The sequence below is a fragment of the Excalfactoria chinensis genome, chromosome 2 (assembly GCF_039878825.1).
Source record: "Excalfactoria chinensis isolate bCotChi1 chromosome 2, bCotChi1.hap2, whole genome shotgun sequence".
Taxonomy (NCBI): Eukaryota; Metazoa; Chordata; class Aves; order Galliformes; family Phasianidae; genus Excalfactoria; species Excalfactoria chinensis.
This window is the reverse complement of record NC_092826.1, coordinates 88,486,865-88,503,393: the sequence shown is the minus strand read 5'-3', so window position 1 is coordinate 88,503,393 and position 16,529 is coordinate 88,486,865. Positions and strand designations below refer to the sequence as shown.

Below are 16,529 nucleotides of genomic sequence, written 5' to 3'. Positions count from 1 at the left end.
TCCAAAGCTATCAGAAGTGGCTGCACATCCACTCTTCGTAGTCCACCAAAGTGCAAGGCTTTTGCCTAAAGCCACAAACAGAACTATGCAGAATTGGAATACTGGAACATACCTGTAGTGATTCATTACAGTCTCAAGATAGTCTTCTGAAAAGCACTGAAATTATTTGAAAAAAACTGATAAACTTCTCACATGTGCTAAGTGTTTCACATAATTTAAAAAACAAAGTAAACAAAACAAGGTATTATGTGTACTAAAAAGGACTTTATTAATGAGCACCTCTTTGAGTAGGAAAACTGAAAGAACAGCTGCCTCTGAGAGACCTTGAAAATAATTTCAAAATGCGCATATAACCATAGAATCACGAAGGTTGGAAAAGACCTAAAAGATCATCCAGTCCAACTGTTCACCTATTACCAATAGCTCCCACTAAACCATGTCCCTCAACACAACATCCAATCATTCCTTGAACACCCCCAGGGTCAGTGACTCCACCACCTCCCTGGGCAGTCCATTCCAGTGCCTGACCACCCTTTCTGAGAAGTAATATTTCCTCATGTCCAGCCTGAATCTCCCCTGCCGCAGCTTGAAGCCATTCCCTCTAGTCCTATCACTAATGACAAGAGAAAAGAGGCCGACCCCAGGCTCACTACAACCTCCCTTCAGTTACAGAGTTTTATATAGAAGTTATAGAGAGCAATAAGGTCTCCCCTGAGCCTCCTCTTACATACTGTATCTGGAGTACTCTCTGAAAAGACTGCTTTTGGAACTGGTAACAGAGATTACTTTTAAGCAGTAAATACCAAGCTCTGGAAAACAGTCAAGTTTAAAGAATGTCAAAGTTTTACCTTGTATATATTAGCTTCAGCAGTCAACACAATTAGAGTACACACAATATAATGGGGAACTGAAAGAAAGTCTGCATTAAGTTACAGTGATGATGATTTTTTCAGTGCAAATGCTATCCTCTAGTCCTTCTTTCAAACTCTATTTTATGTAGCAAACTGAGATTAGTCTTAAGCCACTAATTTAAAACTCCAGAGACACTTCATAGTTGACATTTCCTCTCTTCCAGCTTCTTTCTGATTTTTTTTTTTTAAATTAAGTTCCAAGTTTTCTTGTTGCTTTGAGCTTCCCTGATCAACCAGATTAAATTGATACAATGTTTTAAAAAAATGTGTGTGTTCCAAATGATCTAAATACCGGGAACAACCTGTAGGTTTGAAACACTGCAAGCAATAATGACCTAATGTTTCTCTAGATTCAGAAATATGTTCTTCTAAATGCAATTCATTTTAAGAAGCATAAGAGTGACCTGTACTAGAAGAGCTGAAGCTGTATGAGAAGTTCCAATACAGATCTTAGTTAACTACAGTATTACAATAATTATCATGGCATTCTGACAAAAATCTTGATTTTAAAATGGCAGATAACACAGGTGTAAATGACTCAAAACTGAATGTTTCTTAACAGAGAATACTTTGAAATTTAAAAGAAAGTCAACTGAGACAAAAGCTTCAGTAATGTAGCATTCTAGGAGCACGGTGCAAACAGAATTTAAAAGTGAAAGAAATGATTTGCATTACTCTAGCTCCCTACAAGATTTCTCAGCACTCAGATTTTAAAGGAAGCATACTAGCTTTCACACTTCCTTTTCTCATCATTATAGCAGCTATTCATATTATGAAAAAGTTGACTTGCGCTGATAAGAACAAACACTAATTCAAGATCTTGTATTACTTTAAAAAGCCATTATTTCTTACGCTAGCAATAGACGGGTCATAAAATGTTTATTTTTAAATGTTTGGAGATTACCTCAAGCCCAAAATGACTCAGCAGAACAGCAACACCACTGAGTAGTCAAAGGTCTGGTTATAATGTACTGCAATGCCATGTAAGATTTTAACTTAACAGTCAGCCTATATATACTATCTTAATACAAGTAATTAACTACAATTCAAGTAATAGTAGTTTATTTTGCTACAGAAATATTTCCCTAAAGTAAACAACTACAAATGACTATGAAAGATGAAATGAAAATAGCACAATTAAGCAAAGAGTACTACTGAACATTGCTAACTTTTAATTTTCCTACTGAGCCATTCAATTGAGTAAGGCAATTTACTTAACTTCTCTACGTCAATTTATCCATTTTTGAGGTGGAAAAATATCTATTTCAAAGAAAAAGACTATAGAAGTCATAAAATCAATGGGGGAGGGGGGAGGGAAGATGTTACAGAAGTATGACATACAGTTCTACACTGAAATGCAACTCTAAAGAGAGGCATTGATTTTCAGGCTTTTAATTAAATCAGTATCAAGTTTGTTCACTCACAAGTAACAAAGCCTTCTTTCTCTAAACCATTAGCATGCAGCCTAGAACAGTAAGTCTGGTTTCTTTTTTTTTTCCCCTCACTTATAGAGTATCACCAAAATTTTTTAATTATTTGTAATTATATTGAAAATTACTGACAAAAATAGTTATCTGAGATGTAGCGTTTGCCTTTATTAATTTGCATAGATAAGTTCCTAAATCCTCAAATCTGTAAAAACATTCATCTAAATTTATCAAAACAGGAAGATCGTGTTTGTCGTTAGGAGGTTTTGAGGCAAAAATACCCACAAAACAACTCATTTCAGTTTCAGAATGAACTGTTTTGAAAAATCCTACTGATTATGAGCTGCAAAAGTTTTTCGTTAATTGTCTGATGTGTACGTTAAATATTTTTTCATACAGCTTAATGCTGAGTGGGGCTGTAGCAACGTTTTCATTATTAAAAATGGCTACACCTCAAAACCTTCATAGCTCTGCTATCACACCACAGACAATGTGCGACTCAAAGTTCATTGCAAAGATCTTGAATCTTCTGTCAAACACCACTGTCTTAAAAAAAGAAAAATGAGAAAAAATGTAAACAGGCCATAAACCAAGTATGAAATCATGACAACACTGAAAACAAAATCTGAAAGTTGAAATAAACCTACACATCTGCGGATAAAAGTTCACTATCCTTATTTTTTAAGGAAAAAACATTTCTAAAAACTTCTGTTTTAAAGAAGTTACTGCTTTGATATCACACTGATAACTAATAGCTATAGACTCCAGAACTAATGATTTCAGATCATTACCACTACTGTTAAATAGGATAGCATATATAAGCTATATCAACAGTATGTTCAATGTCATGTCATAACATGTTTAAAAAGGTAGAACCACTTAGCAGGTTAAATTATAGCTTTAAAGAGAAAATGTAAGAGTCTATTTCTTTACAGACTATTAAAAATGGTAAAGGCCCAGATGCCATCAATGCAACCACCTCAGTTTAATAAATATCTATACTATTTGCAGATTTCTACAGTGGTATGTCTAAAGGCTGATAAGGCTACTTCAGATTGACAAGGAAGGGAAGAGCAATAGTTGCTACGCTGCTCTCTGCTATATGCAAATTCCAGAAAAGAATGCTAGTTTCCACATTGGTTACTATTCCTCACAGTTGTAGGTTACATCATCATTAATGTGACTATTCACCATTTACCTACCTTTCAATTACTTTTTAAAATGATGCTAACATGGCAAGATTCAAGTAACAGAAGAGGGATGCATGGGTAGGCTCTATGAGAAGTGACCAGGGGCTGCCACATGCCAAGCACAGGCAGTTCCAGCCAGCTCCAAAAGGGACCCATGACTGGTCAAAGATGAGCCAGTGAGTGATAATGCTTGTACATCTGTGGTAACATATTTAAGGAAGGATAAAAAAGAGCCATGTGGCAGCTGTCAAAACTGTGTGAAGGACAGTGCAGAAAAAATGCAGGAGTTACACCAGGCACAGAAGTTTGCCTGCAGCCCAGGACAGGCCCATAGTGGGGCACACTTTCTCTCTGTAGCCTATGGGGCACCATGCAAAGCAGATCTCCACATGCATCCCATGGAAGTCAGGACAAAACAGGACATCAGTATAATCTGAATGAAGTCACAGCCTGTGGAGCACTTCCAGAAACATGCTGTCTGGTGGGAAATTCTGGCCTGTGGGTAACACACTGAAGTAATTTGTTCCTCTAGGACTACACTCCATGGAAAAGACCCATGATGGAGCAGTTCTGGAATTGCAGACCATGGGAAGGCCATGCTGGAACAGCTCCAGAAGGACTGTATCCCATGAGAGGGACATCAGGAGAAGAGAGTAGAGGAAAGAGAAACCAAGACAAACCACTATGGACCAGGAGTTGTGTCTGAGAAGAAAGTGAGTGGGAGAAAGATGGTTTCTGTTTGTTTTTATTTCTCACTGCTCTACTTTATTATTAACTGGCAATAAATTATTCTTTAAGAAATGGAGTCTGTTTTTCCTCTAATTTGTTGAGCAACCTTCATGTCCTTACCTCAAGGTTTTTGGTTTGTTTTTTTTCAATATTTTCCTCCCCGTTTTTCTGTGGAGGGAGAATGAGAGTGGTCTTGTGGGCACCCAGCAAACAGACAAGGTTAGCACACCACAGAAGAGTAAGAATTTAGAACAAACTTGTGTTACATTACCAGACTCACGCATACTTTTTGTGAAGAAAATTATCCTGAGCTACTCTGAGTTTCTTACTAAGATTCTCACATCTGGCAAAATTACTTTTCCCACAGACTATCAAAATATATCCACCAAGATATACTAAAAAGTGCAGTGAAACATATGCTGGGAAAGTGTGAACAGATTTACTCTCTCAGCAAAATACACGCTATTACAATCTAACTGCTTGAGAATTATCCATCTTCATGCTTTAAAACTATTAAGGATTTTCCCTGGCATGAGAAGATTAAGAGACTTCCTAGAGTACCATAGGAAAATGACCTCCCAAGGTAATAGCTACTTCATTTTGTTTTGTAATGTTATTCACTACTCTGACTTGATAAAAGGCTATTCATTATTTTGACACTTCTATGTGACACTTAGTTCTGAACCTAAATAATAAAATATGCTAAGTAACATAACAGAAAAAAATATTTCTCTACTTTTATGTCCATATTTAATATTTAAAATAAGCTACAGAATTGTCACTTCATTCTTGAAATGCTTTATTTTATTAAAGATCTTTATGAAAAATCAAAGACTATGAGTCCAAAAGAATTCATAGTCATACTTCCCCCAAGGCCTCTGACACAGTCCCCCAGAATACCCTTCTCTCCTAACTGGAAAGATTTGGATTTGAGGGCTGGATTGTTCAACAGGCAATGAGCTGGTTTGGGGATCGTACCCAAAGACTGGTGGTCAATGGCACAGAGTCCAGATTAGTGATGAGTGGTGTCCCTTATGAGTACGCACTGGGACCAGTGCTCTTTAATAACTTCATCAATGACATTAACAGTGGGATCAAGTCATTCACAAACTTGTTGAAGGTGCACACCAACCTCAGTGGTAAGGTCAACATACCAAAGAAATGGGATGTCATTCAGAGATACTTAGGCTTAAGCAGTGGCCCAGGTGAATCTCATGAGGTCCAGAAAATCCAAGTGCGGGTCTTGCACATGGGGTCTTGGCAACCCATGCCACCAATGTAAGGTGGGGGACACAAGAATTGAGCACAGCCCTGCTGTGAAGAACTTGGGGATACTGGTGGATGGGAAGCTCTCATGAACTTACAGCCCAGAAAGCCAACCATACCACAGAATCACCAAGGTTGCAAAAGTCCTACAAGATCATCCAGTCCAACCACCCACCCATCATCAACAGTTCTCACTAAACTATGTTCTGCAACACAACGTCCAAACATTCCTTGAACATCTCCAGGGTCAGTGACTCCGCCACCTCCTCAGGCAGCCCATTTCAGTGCCTGACCACTCTTTCAGAGAAATAGTATTTCCTAATGTCCAGCCTAAATCTCCCCTGGCACAGCTTGAAGCCATTCCCTCTAGTCCTATCACCAGTTACACAATAGAAGAGGTCGACCCCCAGCTCACAACAACCTCCGTTCAGGTTTATAACTTTAATCACAGCTTTGGTTTTAGATATTCTGAAAATGAACAAATTTCTTAGGAGAATGAAGAATTAAGAGAATGAAGTGTTTGGAGACTGTCATCAAAGTAAACATCTCCTTCTATGTGGTAAACAAAAAAATGTGTATACCAAATAATATTTCAATAGAATGTTTGAAAAGTTAATTTTCTTTTGCTGCCTTTTTTCATAAAAATATTCTGTAATGAACATGTTTCAGTCTGTAAGATTATTTAGCAAGAAGCAGTTTTTCTTTTATGATCTCTTTCAATTTCTTTTATGGTCTGTATCAATTCCTAGATTTCCTGTCTAGAAGTAGACTACTACAGACCAATAAAAAATAACTCTTCATAAATTCTTTATATTATTTTTGTGTTTACATATTTATTGTTTTAGAAGAATAATTTACATTTCATATCCTGGGTTGCACCAAAAGAAGTGTGACTAGCAGTTCAAGTGATGTGATCCTGACCCCTATTCTGCACTGGTGAGACCTAACCTTGAGTACTGTGGCCAGAATCACCTCCCTCGACCTGTTGGTCATGCTTCTCTTGATATGACTAGCCTTCTGGGCTGCAAGCACACATTGGGGGGTTGGGCTCGATCTCTGGAGATCCCTTCCAACCACTATGATTCTGTGATTGCCCACTTGTGTTGAATCTTTCATCAACTGACACAACCTCCTCAAGGCTGCTCTTGAGCCACTTTATATCCAACTCATATCTGTGCTTGGGATTGCCCTGACCCAGGTTTGGGACCCTGCACATAACCTTGTTGAACTCCATGAAGTCAGTGTGGGCCCATCTCTCAAGCCTGTCCAGGTCCATCTGGATAGCATCTTTCAGTATCAAAAGGGGAGTCACAAGAAAGACTCTTCCCTGTCCATGGAAAGACTGTCAGGCTGCACCAGACTGTGAGCAACCCAATCTAGATGTAGATATCCTTATTCATCACAAGGGATTTGGACTAGAAGGCCTGCAGAGGTCTAACTCAAACAATTCTATAACTTCACCAGCCTACTCCAAAGTATAGGGTTGACATGACAAGTGCAGCACCTGACACCTCACTGAATGCCACATAACTGGATGTAACCCACCAATACAGATCCCTCTGTAGAGTATTTATACCATTTAGCAGACCAATACTCTGATCTAACAATGCCATCTGCAAATCTATTGAGAGTGCACTTGAGCCCCACATCAGCATCACTGATATTACTCAATTTTAGTCCCAGTACTGAGCCCTGGAGAACATCCAATTGTGACCAGACATAAGTGGTAACTGCAACTTCTCCTTTTACTAATTTCTAGAAAGAAAACTTCAGATATTAAAGCATTCTGTTCCCATTATGTGTTCACATAATTTCAAACGATAAGCAAAAACTGAAAGTAATATCTGATTCATAAGCAGACTTTCAATGCAACAACCTTTTCTTAAAAACAACTGCATATACCAGGATTCAAAGTCTAAAAAATTTGATTAGACTACATTTCTTAGTTACTGATTCCATATTTCATAGAGCTGACAGCACTACTGAGTTACTGTTCATTATCAATTTCAGAGAACTACTGCAGTTTGATGTGACAGTGCTAAACAGTAAGATGCTTCAAAAATATATTGAATATATGCATGCACATTTCATTAGTAAATAGCAAAAGATTTACAGTACTTCTTAATCTAACAGTTTTGATTTTGAGTGAATCAGACATTTTAGTTCTGTCTCAGTTTCATTTTGAATAGTATTTCTGATATCATATTTCTGAGCTAAAAATGTTTGAGAAAAAAAATTAAATGTTTTAAGGATTTGTACAAGTGGTTTTGCTAACCTCGTACTGTCAGCTTGCTATATAACTGTGAGTTCATTTCCTTGTCTCTCTTGTAACGTCGATATTCATCAACAGCTTCCCGTACCACTGTGACCGTCAAAACAAATCCCTGTTAAGAGATATAAAAATACAACTCAGAATTTTCAAGGGTCTAGAACAGAAACACAAGCAGGAGTACTACACAAATTAAGAAAGCAGATATTCTAAGTTCATGTTCTAATTTACCAACATGTCACAAATACTGACAAAGGAAAAAAGCTTGTTTTTTTTTCTGAAAAGTTAAGTACCTAAATATTTCTGCTGAATATTTCACAGGATGATGCCACTATGGCAGCTCCTAGAAATACAGAGTTCTACAGGCAGTTAAGAATATAAAACTGCACTGGGATAAACACAGAGTTTCTTCTGTTTTCTGTTTCTTCTCCAACAGTAAAGGGATCTTACTCTCATTACTTGTTACTCTCATACAAGTAAGATCACTACAACAGGTTTAGATATTCACAAATCCTCCAACAGATAAGTCTTTAGACTATTTATGTAGAATTTATGTAGCTTGAGAAATCCAACAATATTCCCCTTCTATACAGGAAGCATTAAACCATTAGACTACTTTCTTGCAGTTTGCCAGTCTTCCTCTACCCTCTCAGTAGAGAGATACCAAGACGTAGAGTTTTCCTAAAACAGTCTTGACTATGATTTTTTCCTTTCAATAGCAAGGTTGTTTTCCAGTTCCAGACCAACATTCCAAGACTTCATCTATTGCAAGCTTATGATTACACACTTCATGTTTGCACTAGCTGCAACAATCAATTTAGAACTACGTGGAAGAAACTGCCTTTGTAAAACAAACTCTTACTCATTCCTAGGGCACAATCAAATCCCCTAGTCATGCTAATACTATTGAAACCCAATTTTCAGATCTTCATTTAGCCCTTTAAGTTTGCAGAAGTTTAGCTCAGACAGTCCTGTCTCAGAATTCCATTTTAAAATTTGAAAAATAGGGAAGTACAAAACCGGTCAACTATGCTCTGAATGGCCTGTAGATACGATAGAACTGACATGCTGCTCTACTTGTAAAAGTGTTCTCTTGAATTTTTGTAATCTTGTCTATGTTCAATTTCCTCAGACACTTTAATGACAAAACACATGAAAATTAAGCCATAGCTACTCTTCTGAACTTTTCTCAGAAATTTCTACCAAATAGAGGTACTACTAGCACAAGCTGAGATCATGTTGCTGGATGGGAAAACTGGAAATGATATTCAAAATATCCTTTAATAAGACTTATTGGTCTATGTAGAGCCAACCATTTATATTATTAACAGATTATCTGTAATACAAAGTTTGGGGGAATTACTTACTCTTAGACAGAGATGAGATAGGATGTCATGCTAAGTGTTTTTTTGTTTGTTTGTTTTGTTTTTTTTTTTAATTTATTTGGCTTACCACCCCACTAACACAGAGATCACTACTTAGCACTTCACTGTGGAGATCAACTTCCAGACAAGGTTAACTTCTGTCTTTTCTTACTGGGTCATAAAGACTTTCATAAATACTCCCTTACATCCTCCCACTATTGAGCAATCTCCCTGTCTTTGAATTGTTGTGGGTTTTTTTGTTGTTGTAGCAAAAATTGTCCTGGAGATTCTTCACACCACTATCTCCAGACAGCCTCTCCTTGATCAGTACTTAAATGGACACATGTTGCAACAATTTAAACAATGAAATCAATCCAGAAAATTTACTACATTGACTTGTTAAGAATGACCTTTACTCAAGCAGTCAGAATGTCATCTGAATCCCTCTGAGAATAAGCACCATAAAAAAAACAAAAACTTTTTAAAATAATTTTCCTGATTTGTTTTTTAAAAAAGGAGGGAGAAGGGGCCTCTTGGGAAGATAAATAGAATTAATGATCCTCATACAAATAAGACAAGAATCACAAATCACAATAATATAGTTGGCAGACCACTAAAAGGGTCACCCCTTTGAACAGAATACAAGTTCCAAACCTCAGGATAACAGTCGGAGGCAAATGATTTGAACAATTTCCTAAGAAAATACTGCAGAGAGCTCAATAACAGAAAGACATATAAGGAAACCAGTGCAACTGGAAGTGCAATTGACCAGGAAAAGTATGTTTAACGAGTTACTTATTTCCAAGACAGCTTTTCCTTCTGCTTTATCCACAGCTTAAAAAAACAACAACAACTTAATCAATTTTTATGACAAAATGTCATGATCAAAGTAGGTAGGAAAGCAAAAAAACATAGACTTTCAGTTCTGATATAGCCAGAAGAAAAAGTATTAACAAAAAAAAAGAACGGAACCTTCAAAATAAGGATCTCTACTAGCTAAAGTTCTGAGGTTTTTTTTTTTTAAGATTTATCTCCTTTTTCTCTAATCTCTCAGGTGATTAACTGCTAGAAAGAAGAATTACATATTCAGACTAGACACTTAACAAAAAGCATTATCAAACAACTCTGCCTGCAATACCCACTGCAATTTCTCTTAAACATTTCTTTGTTCCATATTTATTCAGTAAAGCTTATCTGATGCAAATTTATGAGTTTTTTTATACATTAGCTTTTCAGTTGAAGTTTAAAGTGTAGTTAAAAGCATTTTTGTTTACCAGAGGAGCCCAGTATGTATACAGGTAGCCTATTTTCAGTGCTGGTACAAACTGTGAGCAGGACACAACGAGAAAATAGAGATTCAGGAAAAACTTGAACTGTTCATATAAAACCTAAAATGAAAAAAACAAAAGAAAGCAGGTAAATAACAATTTTTATATGCATATAAATAATACATGTAATATATATAAAATCACTTTATCATGACAGTAGATACTATCATACAAACACAGTACTGTAGTAGCATATATAGTACTTAGGATATTACATAGTGTATTCTACAGTATAATACTATTATTTTATTGTTACATAGCTCTTTTTGTTGAGAAAACTTCTTTTTATCTCAATGACTTTTCAATCTGAAAAAGCAATTTCCCAGATGTTTTTAAATTTTGAAAACTGAACTATGTGAGCTTACAAATCTTTAAAAATATTTAACATCTATCAAGATCCCAATGCAAACATTTGCAATGGAATTTAAAATAAAACAAAATCATCTTGCAATAATTGACATCCACTCTGTTTATGAAGACATAAAAGCAAGATAACTTTCTGAATTTTTCCCCCCTATTGTGGCAATACAAAAGCAGAGGTTTGTGAGCATCTCAACTTTCATTCTTTACATGAATTTAACTTTTAATTGCTAAGCCTAAAAACTCCTCGTTACTTTTGTTAGCTGCATTCGCTCAGAACACTGAAGCTTCTCTTCTTGGACACTGAAGACCCACAAGCCATATGTTCTCTTTCTTAAGACCCTCACCTTCCAAAGTATTATCAGCTCAGATAAAGTTCAAAGTTTTTCACTGTTCTTGCAAACAGCAGAACTACACCACCTTCAAGAATAAACTTGTTTAGTAAAATAAAACGAACACCACAGAAGAGAAGATCCAGGCAATGAGGATCATTACCTGGAATGAAGAACAATACTACTCCTTTTCCAAAAGGTTATCAAATGGAAATCTCACAACAAGGAAATACTTTTCAGCTTCCATAGCAAGACAAGCTTTTTGCAAAAGCAGAGTATAAGGTTTTAGAAGGTTTAAACTATGAAAAATTAATAATATAACACATAGATTTCCTAATTCATCTGGAAGTAGACACTGAGGATATATCTTAATAATTTGGTCTAAACTGCAAAATGATTGTTTAAGTTTTAAATTATAACAAGAAAGTACCCTCATCATTCAGGAAGTTGTTCCACATTTGGAAAGAATGACAGATCCTTTGGTGGCTAAAAGCACTGTTTATGCAAGAATGTATTTCTCATTATTGCTTTCATTGTAACTACAGTACCAAGAACATTATTCATTTAAAAGAATTTTGGATCTCTAAAGACTTCGCATGCTTCTTTAGGTGAGGTATAACACGGTACCTCTGGCAGAACAACCAGAAGAGGCTACTGAACTCATAATGCAATTGTAAAATTGAGACTGCACCACCTGAAAGTAAGCAATTGTTTCAATGCTGAAGCATTCAAAACAGTTCAAATGCTACATTTAAAGAGTGGGCAATGCAATGACTACTGCATGACAATCAAAGTTACTTCACAGATATATATTACTCTCATGAATATTATCAGTTATTTAAAGAAAAAACTAAACCCTAGGAGAAAAAAATACCCAAGAGTTAATTTTAAGGTGCACAAAGTACCAGCACCTTAACAGTCAGCATCTTGCAAGAGCAATACATTGCTACTGTTCCATTAAAAGACTACCTAAACAACCTCAAACCAGAAGACCTTTTCAAGATTGGAAGTGATAAAAATGTAAAGTCAAAAAGTCAACTTTGAATTTGTAAGAAACATCGGAGCACTGTTCCAAAATGAAAGTCATTCAGAACTATCTTCCATCTCATCACAATAGTGATGTAGCTCATCTACTCCTTTCTTATCTTTTTTTTTTTTTATTTCTTTTTTCCTGTTTACAAAGACCTGATATATTTGGTCAAAGAAAACGTCCACTCTGGGAGCTCTGGACCTCCAAGCACATCCATCCTGCAGACTGGGTTGAGATCTGCAGGCAGAGGTTGAAAAGCACTTTCCTACAAATTCTTAGAATTTTGTAGATCAGTGACTGATCTCTCAATACAAACTTAATCACTCCGGTCTAGTTAAGAAAACTTCAAGTCTCCAGTTACATAAAGTCAATAACAAAAAAAAAAAAAATGAACTTCAAAGCAGCAGTTTATAAGAGGAAAGATAAACTGTGGATACTTAAGGTATTAGGAGAATTTATACAGAATTCCTGAACAGGTGTCAAGAGTGAGATGAAATAGGAAAAAAAAAAAAAAAAAAAAAAGCACGTACTATTAGAAGCAGGCCATGTTGGTTTTGTTTCTATTGTTGTTGTTCACTTTCTTCTTTTTAATATATAAATGCAAGGAAATTAGACCTAAATTTGAAAACATTAGAACTCTAACACCCAGTAATATCCTGTTAATTTGAACATTACCTTAGGCCTGTACTTTGATATAAAAATTGCTGAAAACTAGCTATTGTATGTTACACTGTTAAAAAACACGTCTAAGCCGAAGACATATTTCAGGCCAACGTTTAGTTATATCGATGGATTTGAAATCAACGCAACTATGCTGCCTACGAATTGCTTGTTGTGGAACAGAACAAAAACAGTTAGCTAGAGAGTACCTCCAATCAATGAAGACTGCTAATTTATGTCCACAATTAAAATTCAAAAGCTTTGTATTTTCACCTGCTATTGAACTTTGGACTTTACTTCATTACTACCAGATTCCAAATAATACAAAATATGTGATTCTGTATATACAGCTAAATTAAGATTATCAAAAGTGGTCTCTCCCAACAGAGAATTGCAAGATATGGCTGATCCTTACAGGAAACATGAATCTAGTTTAGGATTTATAATACACGCTGAAGATTTCTAGTCACAATAATCAATGGCTTATTATATGCTTAATGAATTTTGTGACCTTTAGGAAAGCATATGCACCCTGACCAATTTCGCTGAATTTAATAATTTAAACTTGTGATGAAAATATTTACTTGGTTCAATAGAGATGAGAATATTTAATCTGCATATGATTAAGTGACATTTTATTTATTTGACAGATCAGTCTTAATTACAAAGCCATTTGTCTCTTTTTTTTTTTTTTTTTTTTAAATAAAGAAATGTATTAGAAAGAATCTGCCAGTCACTGGGCCTAAGGAACAGAATCAGTACTCGTACATCTGTGTGATCACTGAAATAAAAAATATAAGACAAAGAATGTTTTCTGAATGTTTTCTACATTTGAATACAACAGGTCACATGCTGATGTTTCTTCAGTTCTCCCTATTGCTACATTACATTACAGTAACTAATTTTTTGAGAGTATGAACCAAGCATTTCATGTTCATGTAAGTTGCAAACACTGGAAATGAACAAAAAAAAAAAAAAAAAAAAAAAAGAAGCTTGCTATTTAAATACCATATAGCTTCTTACGAAAAAAAAAATGCAAAAAGCAATAACTCTGCATTCGCTCCATGACAGAAGTACTGTCTGAAGGGTTACAATCAAAACCAAGACTTCATTATTCTTACAACACCAATAAGAAATACAACTCTGAAAAGTATTATTAACCTAGGCTTACTTCATATAAAAAGTTTGTTCCTAATGAGGCATTCTACATTTTAGAGTGCATCGTTTAGCATGCTTTCAAAGGCAGTGAGTACAGGAAAGTACCTGTATTAGTACACTGATGTTCAACTGGTTGTATCTCAAGTTAGTGCTTTCTGGTATTTTCGTAATTGATCGTTTAGGAGTGATTCTCTTTCAAGAAGGAGATTCTAAATTTCTAATCATTTACAGAAAAGTGCATGGAAATGCATCTCAAATTAGTAATGCTTCACTGAGTTCCAACTACTCAACATATGCAAACATTTCTCAGAAAAATATGCCTTTGAAAATGTAACAATTAAGGAAAAGTAGCCTTACTTTCAGTCACAGCTGTACTTAAAGACACAGGAAAAAAAAAGTAGAAAAAAAAATGAAGGATCTGGGCACATAAAATTATCTTTTTGGTGAACAAGCAAAAAAACCACAGAACATACAGTCAGTCCCATATCAGAAAACCAGCAGCCTTACCCCAGGTATAAAGGTAAAGATGTTGTATTTTTGATTCTTAATGGCATTTTTAGGGTATTTTTCTTCACACTTTTCAGGGCACCCAAGCCACACCGTGCGGGCCTTCAGCTCTTTCTTTCTTCTGCAAATGTTAATGAGCCAATCAGAACAACTGAAAAGAAAAACAATTTTTGATTTTAAAACTATAAATTAGCCGTACGTGATCTTTCTTTTCCAAACATGGAATCCTAAAGGCAAATACTTAAGAGTCTTAAGTCTTTACACCAGAGTGAGCAGCACTGCCTTCTACACACCACAGTTCCACAGACAGTTTGATGGCTGTGAACCTATCCTGCTGAAATGGATAAGACCATCTTCTTTCACTAATAAAATTGTGCATTCTTGCCCCTTCCCCTGAGTAGACACAAGTCTATATAACTGTGTGGGTAAATTCAGACCATCAAACTGATCCAGTTGTAAGCAAATACAGAATAAAAAGTGGACCTGCTTTCAGTCAGATTCATCCCTCATTAGAATTGTGAACATAGTTTCAAGGACTCAGGCTACATTTACGCTTGTAGCATAAACTGGAACAATCGAACACTGCAGCACTTCAGATATAAACTTCATAAAATTGCTCCAGTATAAAAGCTTTAAAGGCGGTTTTCGTGGCAGGGGATGGAGAAGGATAATACAAAAAGAGAAAGTTTATCACTCAACTATACATACTTGTGGCAAAAGGAGGACAATTTTCTCAAAGAAAGTAAACACAAACATGATACACATCTGCCTGCCTACAAGCCTCAAGAAAAATCGACTGGCAGCTTTTGAAATCTTCTATTTTTTAAATCAGTTTTTGGATCTCAACTGTAAAAAGACCGAACATTTCATTAAATACAATTTCTTTTGTAGAATTTCCACAGACATTAGGCAGCAGATGCCAAGAAGTACAGGCAAAAGAATGGTATCAGACTGAGGAACAACTGTGACACCTTTCATAGAAAGGACTGGCACAAAACTAATCCACACACAAGAAAATCTCGGATGAGATAAGGTCATGCCCAAAGCAATACTGTAATGGCTCAGATGGGTTTTACTAACTTAAAAGTCAAAAATATTTAATATTTCTAACTCACAGGCTTATCAGTAATCATTGTTATATCACAGGAAGACAGAGAGGGATGCTGGCCTCAAATACAAACCGACTAACATTTACCCAAATTTTATGGAACAATGAAGTCTCCTTGGTATTTTTGAAACTCAAGTTATCTATCCAAACTCAGCACATACTTAATCTGTACTCTGATATTCTACAATACAGAAACAATTCTTGTGCAAGAATATTGACCCTTCTGTGGGATCTCTGTTCCATCTACACTTCAGTGAAACAAACACCAGGAGATTCACTGGAATGTTATTCTCTCAACTTCAAAAACCATAAAAACAATGCAAGGGATATCATGATCAAGGTGCTCCTGATTTTCCTGAAATCTTTCATGTAAACACCTTACTTTATGAACTCCATGATTATAATAAAAGAATAACACATCTCTATTGATTTAAACATTTATTTCAAATGCATTTGTCTAGGAAATTAAACTGCACTGAAAGCTTTTTCTTTAAAAAACGTTAGCTGTAAGATGTGATGCCTCCATCAATATAATGTATTTATGAACAAATGTACTAATAAATAAAAACTTTTAAGTATTATATGGTTTTTTAAAAAACTTTTTTTTTTTATTTGAAGGAATTACCATATTTGTCTTAAACATTGCTGATGCTGCACTCAAAAACATGCAGTAATTGTTAAATAAGAACCCTTAACTTTCTGCAAATACAGAGCATCCCACCAAGTCAAAAGCTAAAGTAAGCCTCAACTGACTCTGTAGTTCTAATAATAAGGACTTCTTTTTCCCTTTTTAATTACTTTTATCCTACAAGCTTAACTGCCAGCATCTTTCACAAAACAGCATTTTCATCATAATGGAAAGATAATATAAAAGCTCTGCATTGTCTGCA

The 16,529-nt window shown here is 35.5% G+C and overlaps 1 protein-coding gene across 3 annotated transcripts in view; it reads right to left on the bottom strand.

Annotated features, from left to right (window-relative positions):
* The window catches only part of ATP9B (ATPase phospholipid transporting 9B (putative)), a 149,560-nt gene that overhangs the window by 117,582 nt on the left and 15,449 nt on the right, over nucleotides 1–16,529 (bottom strand). For all 3 annotated transcript variants that reach the window (XR_011902803.1, XM_072328536.1, XM_072328535.1), the window contains exons 3-5: nucleotides 14,532–14,682; nucleotides 10,431–10,544; nucleotides 7,799–7,907 (exon numbers count right to left, since the gene is read on the bottom strand). Coding sequence is in view for 2 of the 3 variants with exons in the window: in XM_072328536.1 (XP_072184637.1) it covers nucleotides 7,799–7,907; nucleotides 10,431–10,544; nucleotides 14,532–14,682 (374 nt within the window). In the remaining variant the exon portion in view is untranslated. The remainder of the gene's footprint in view (nucleotides 1–7,798; nucleotides 7,908–10,430; nucleotides 10,545–14,531; nucleotides 14,683–16,529) is intronic.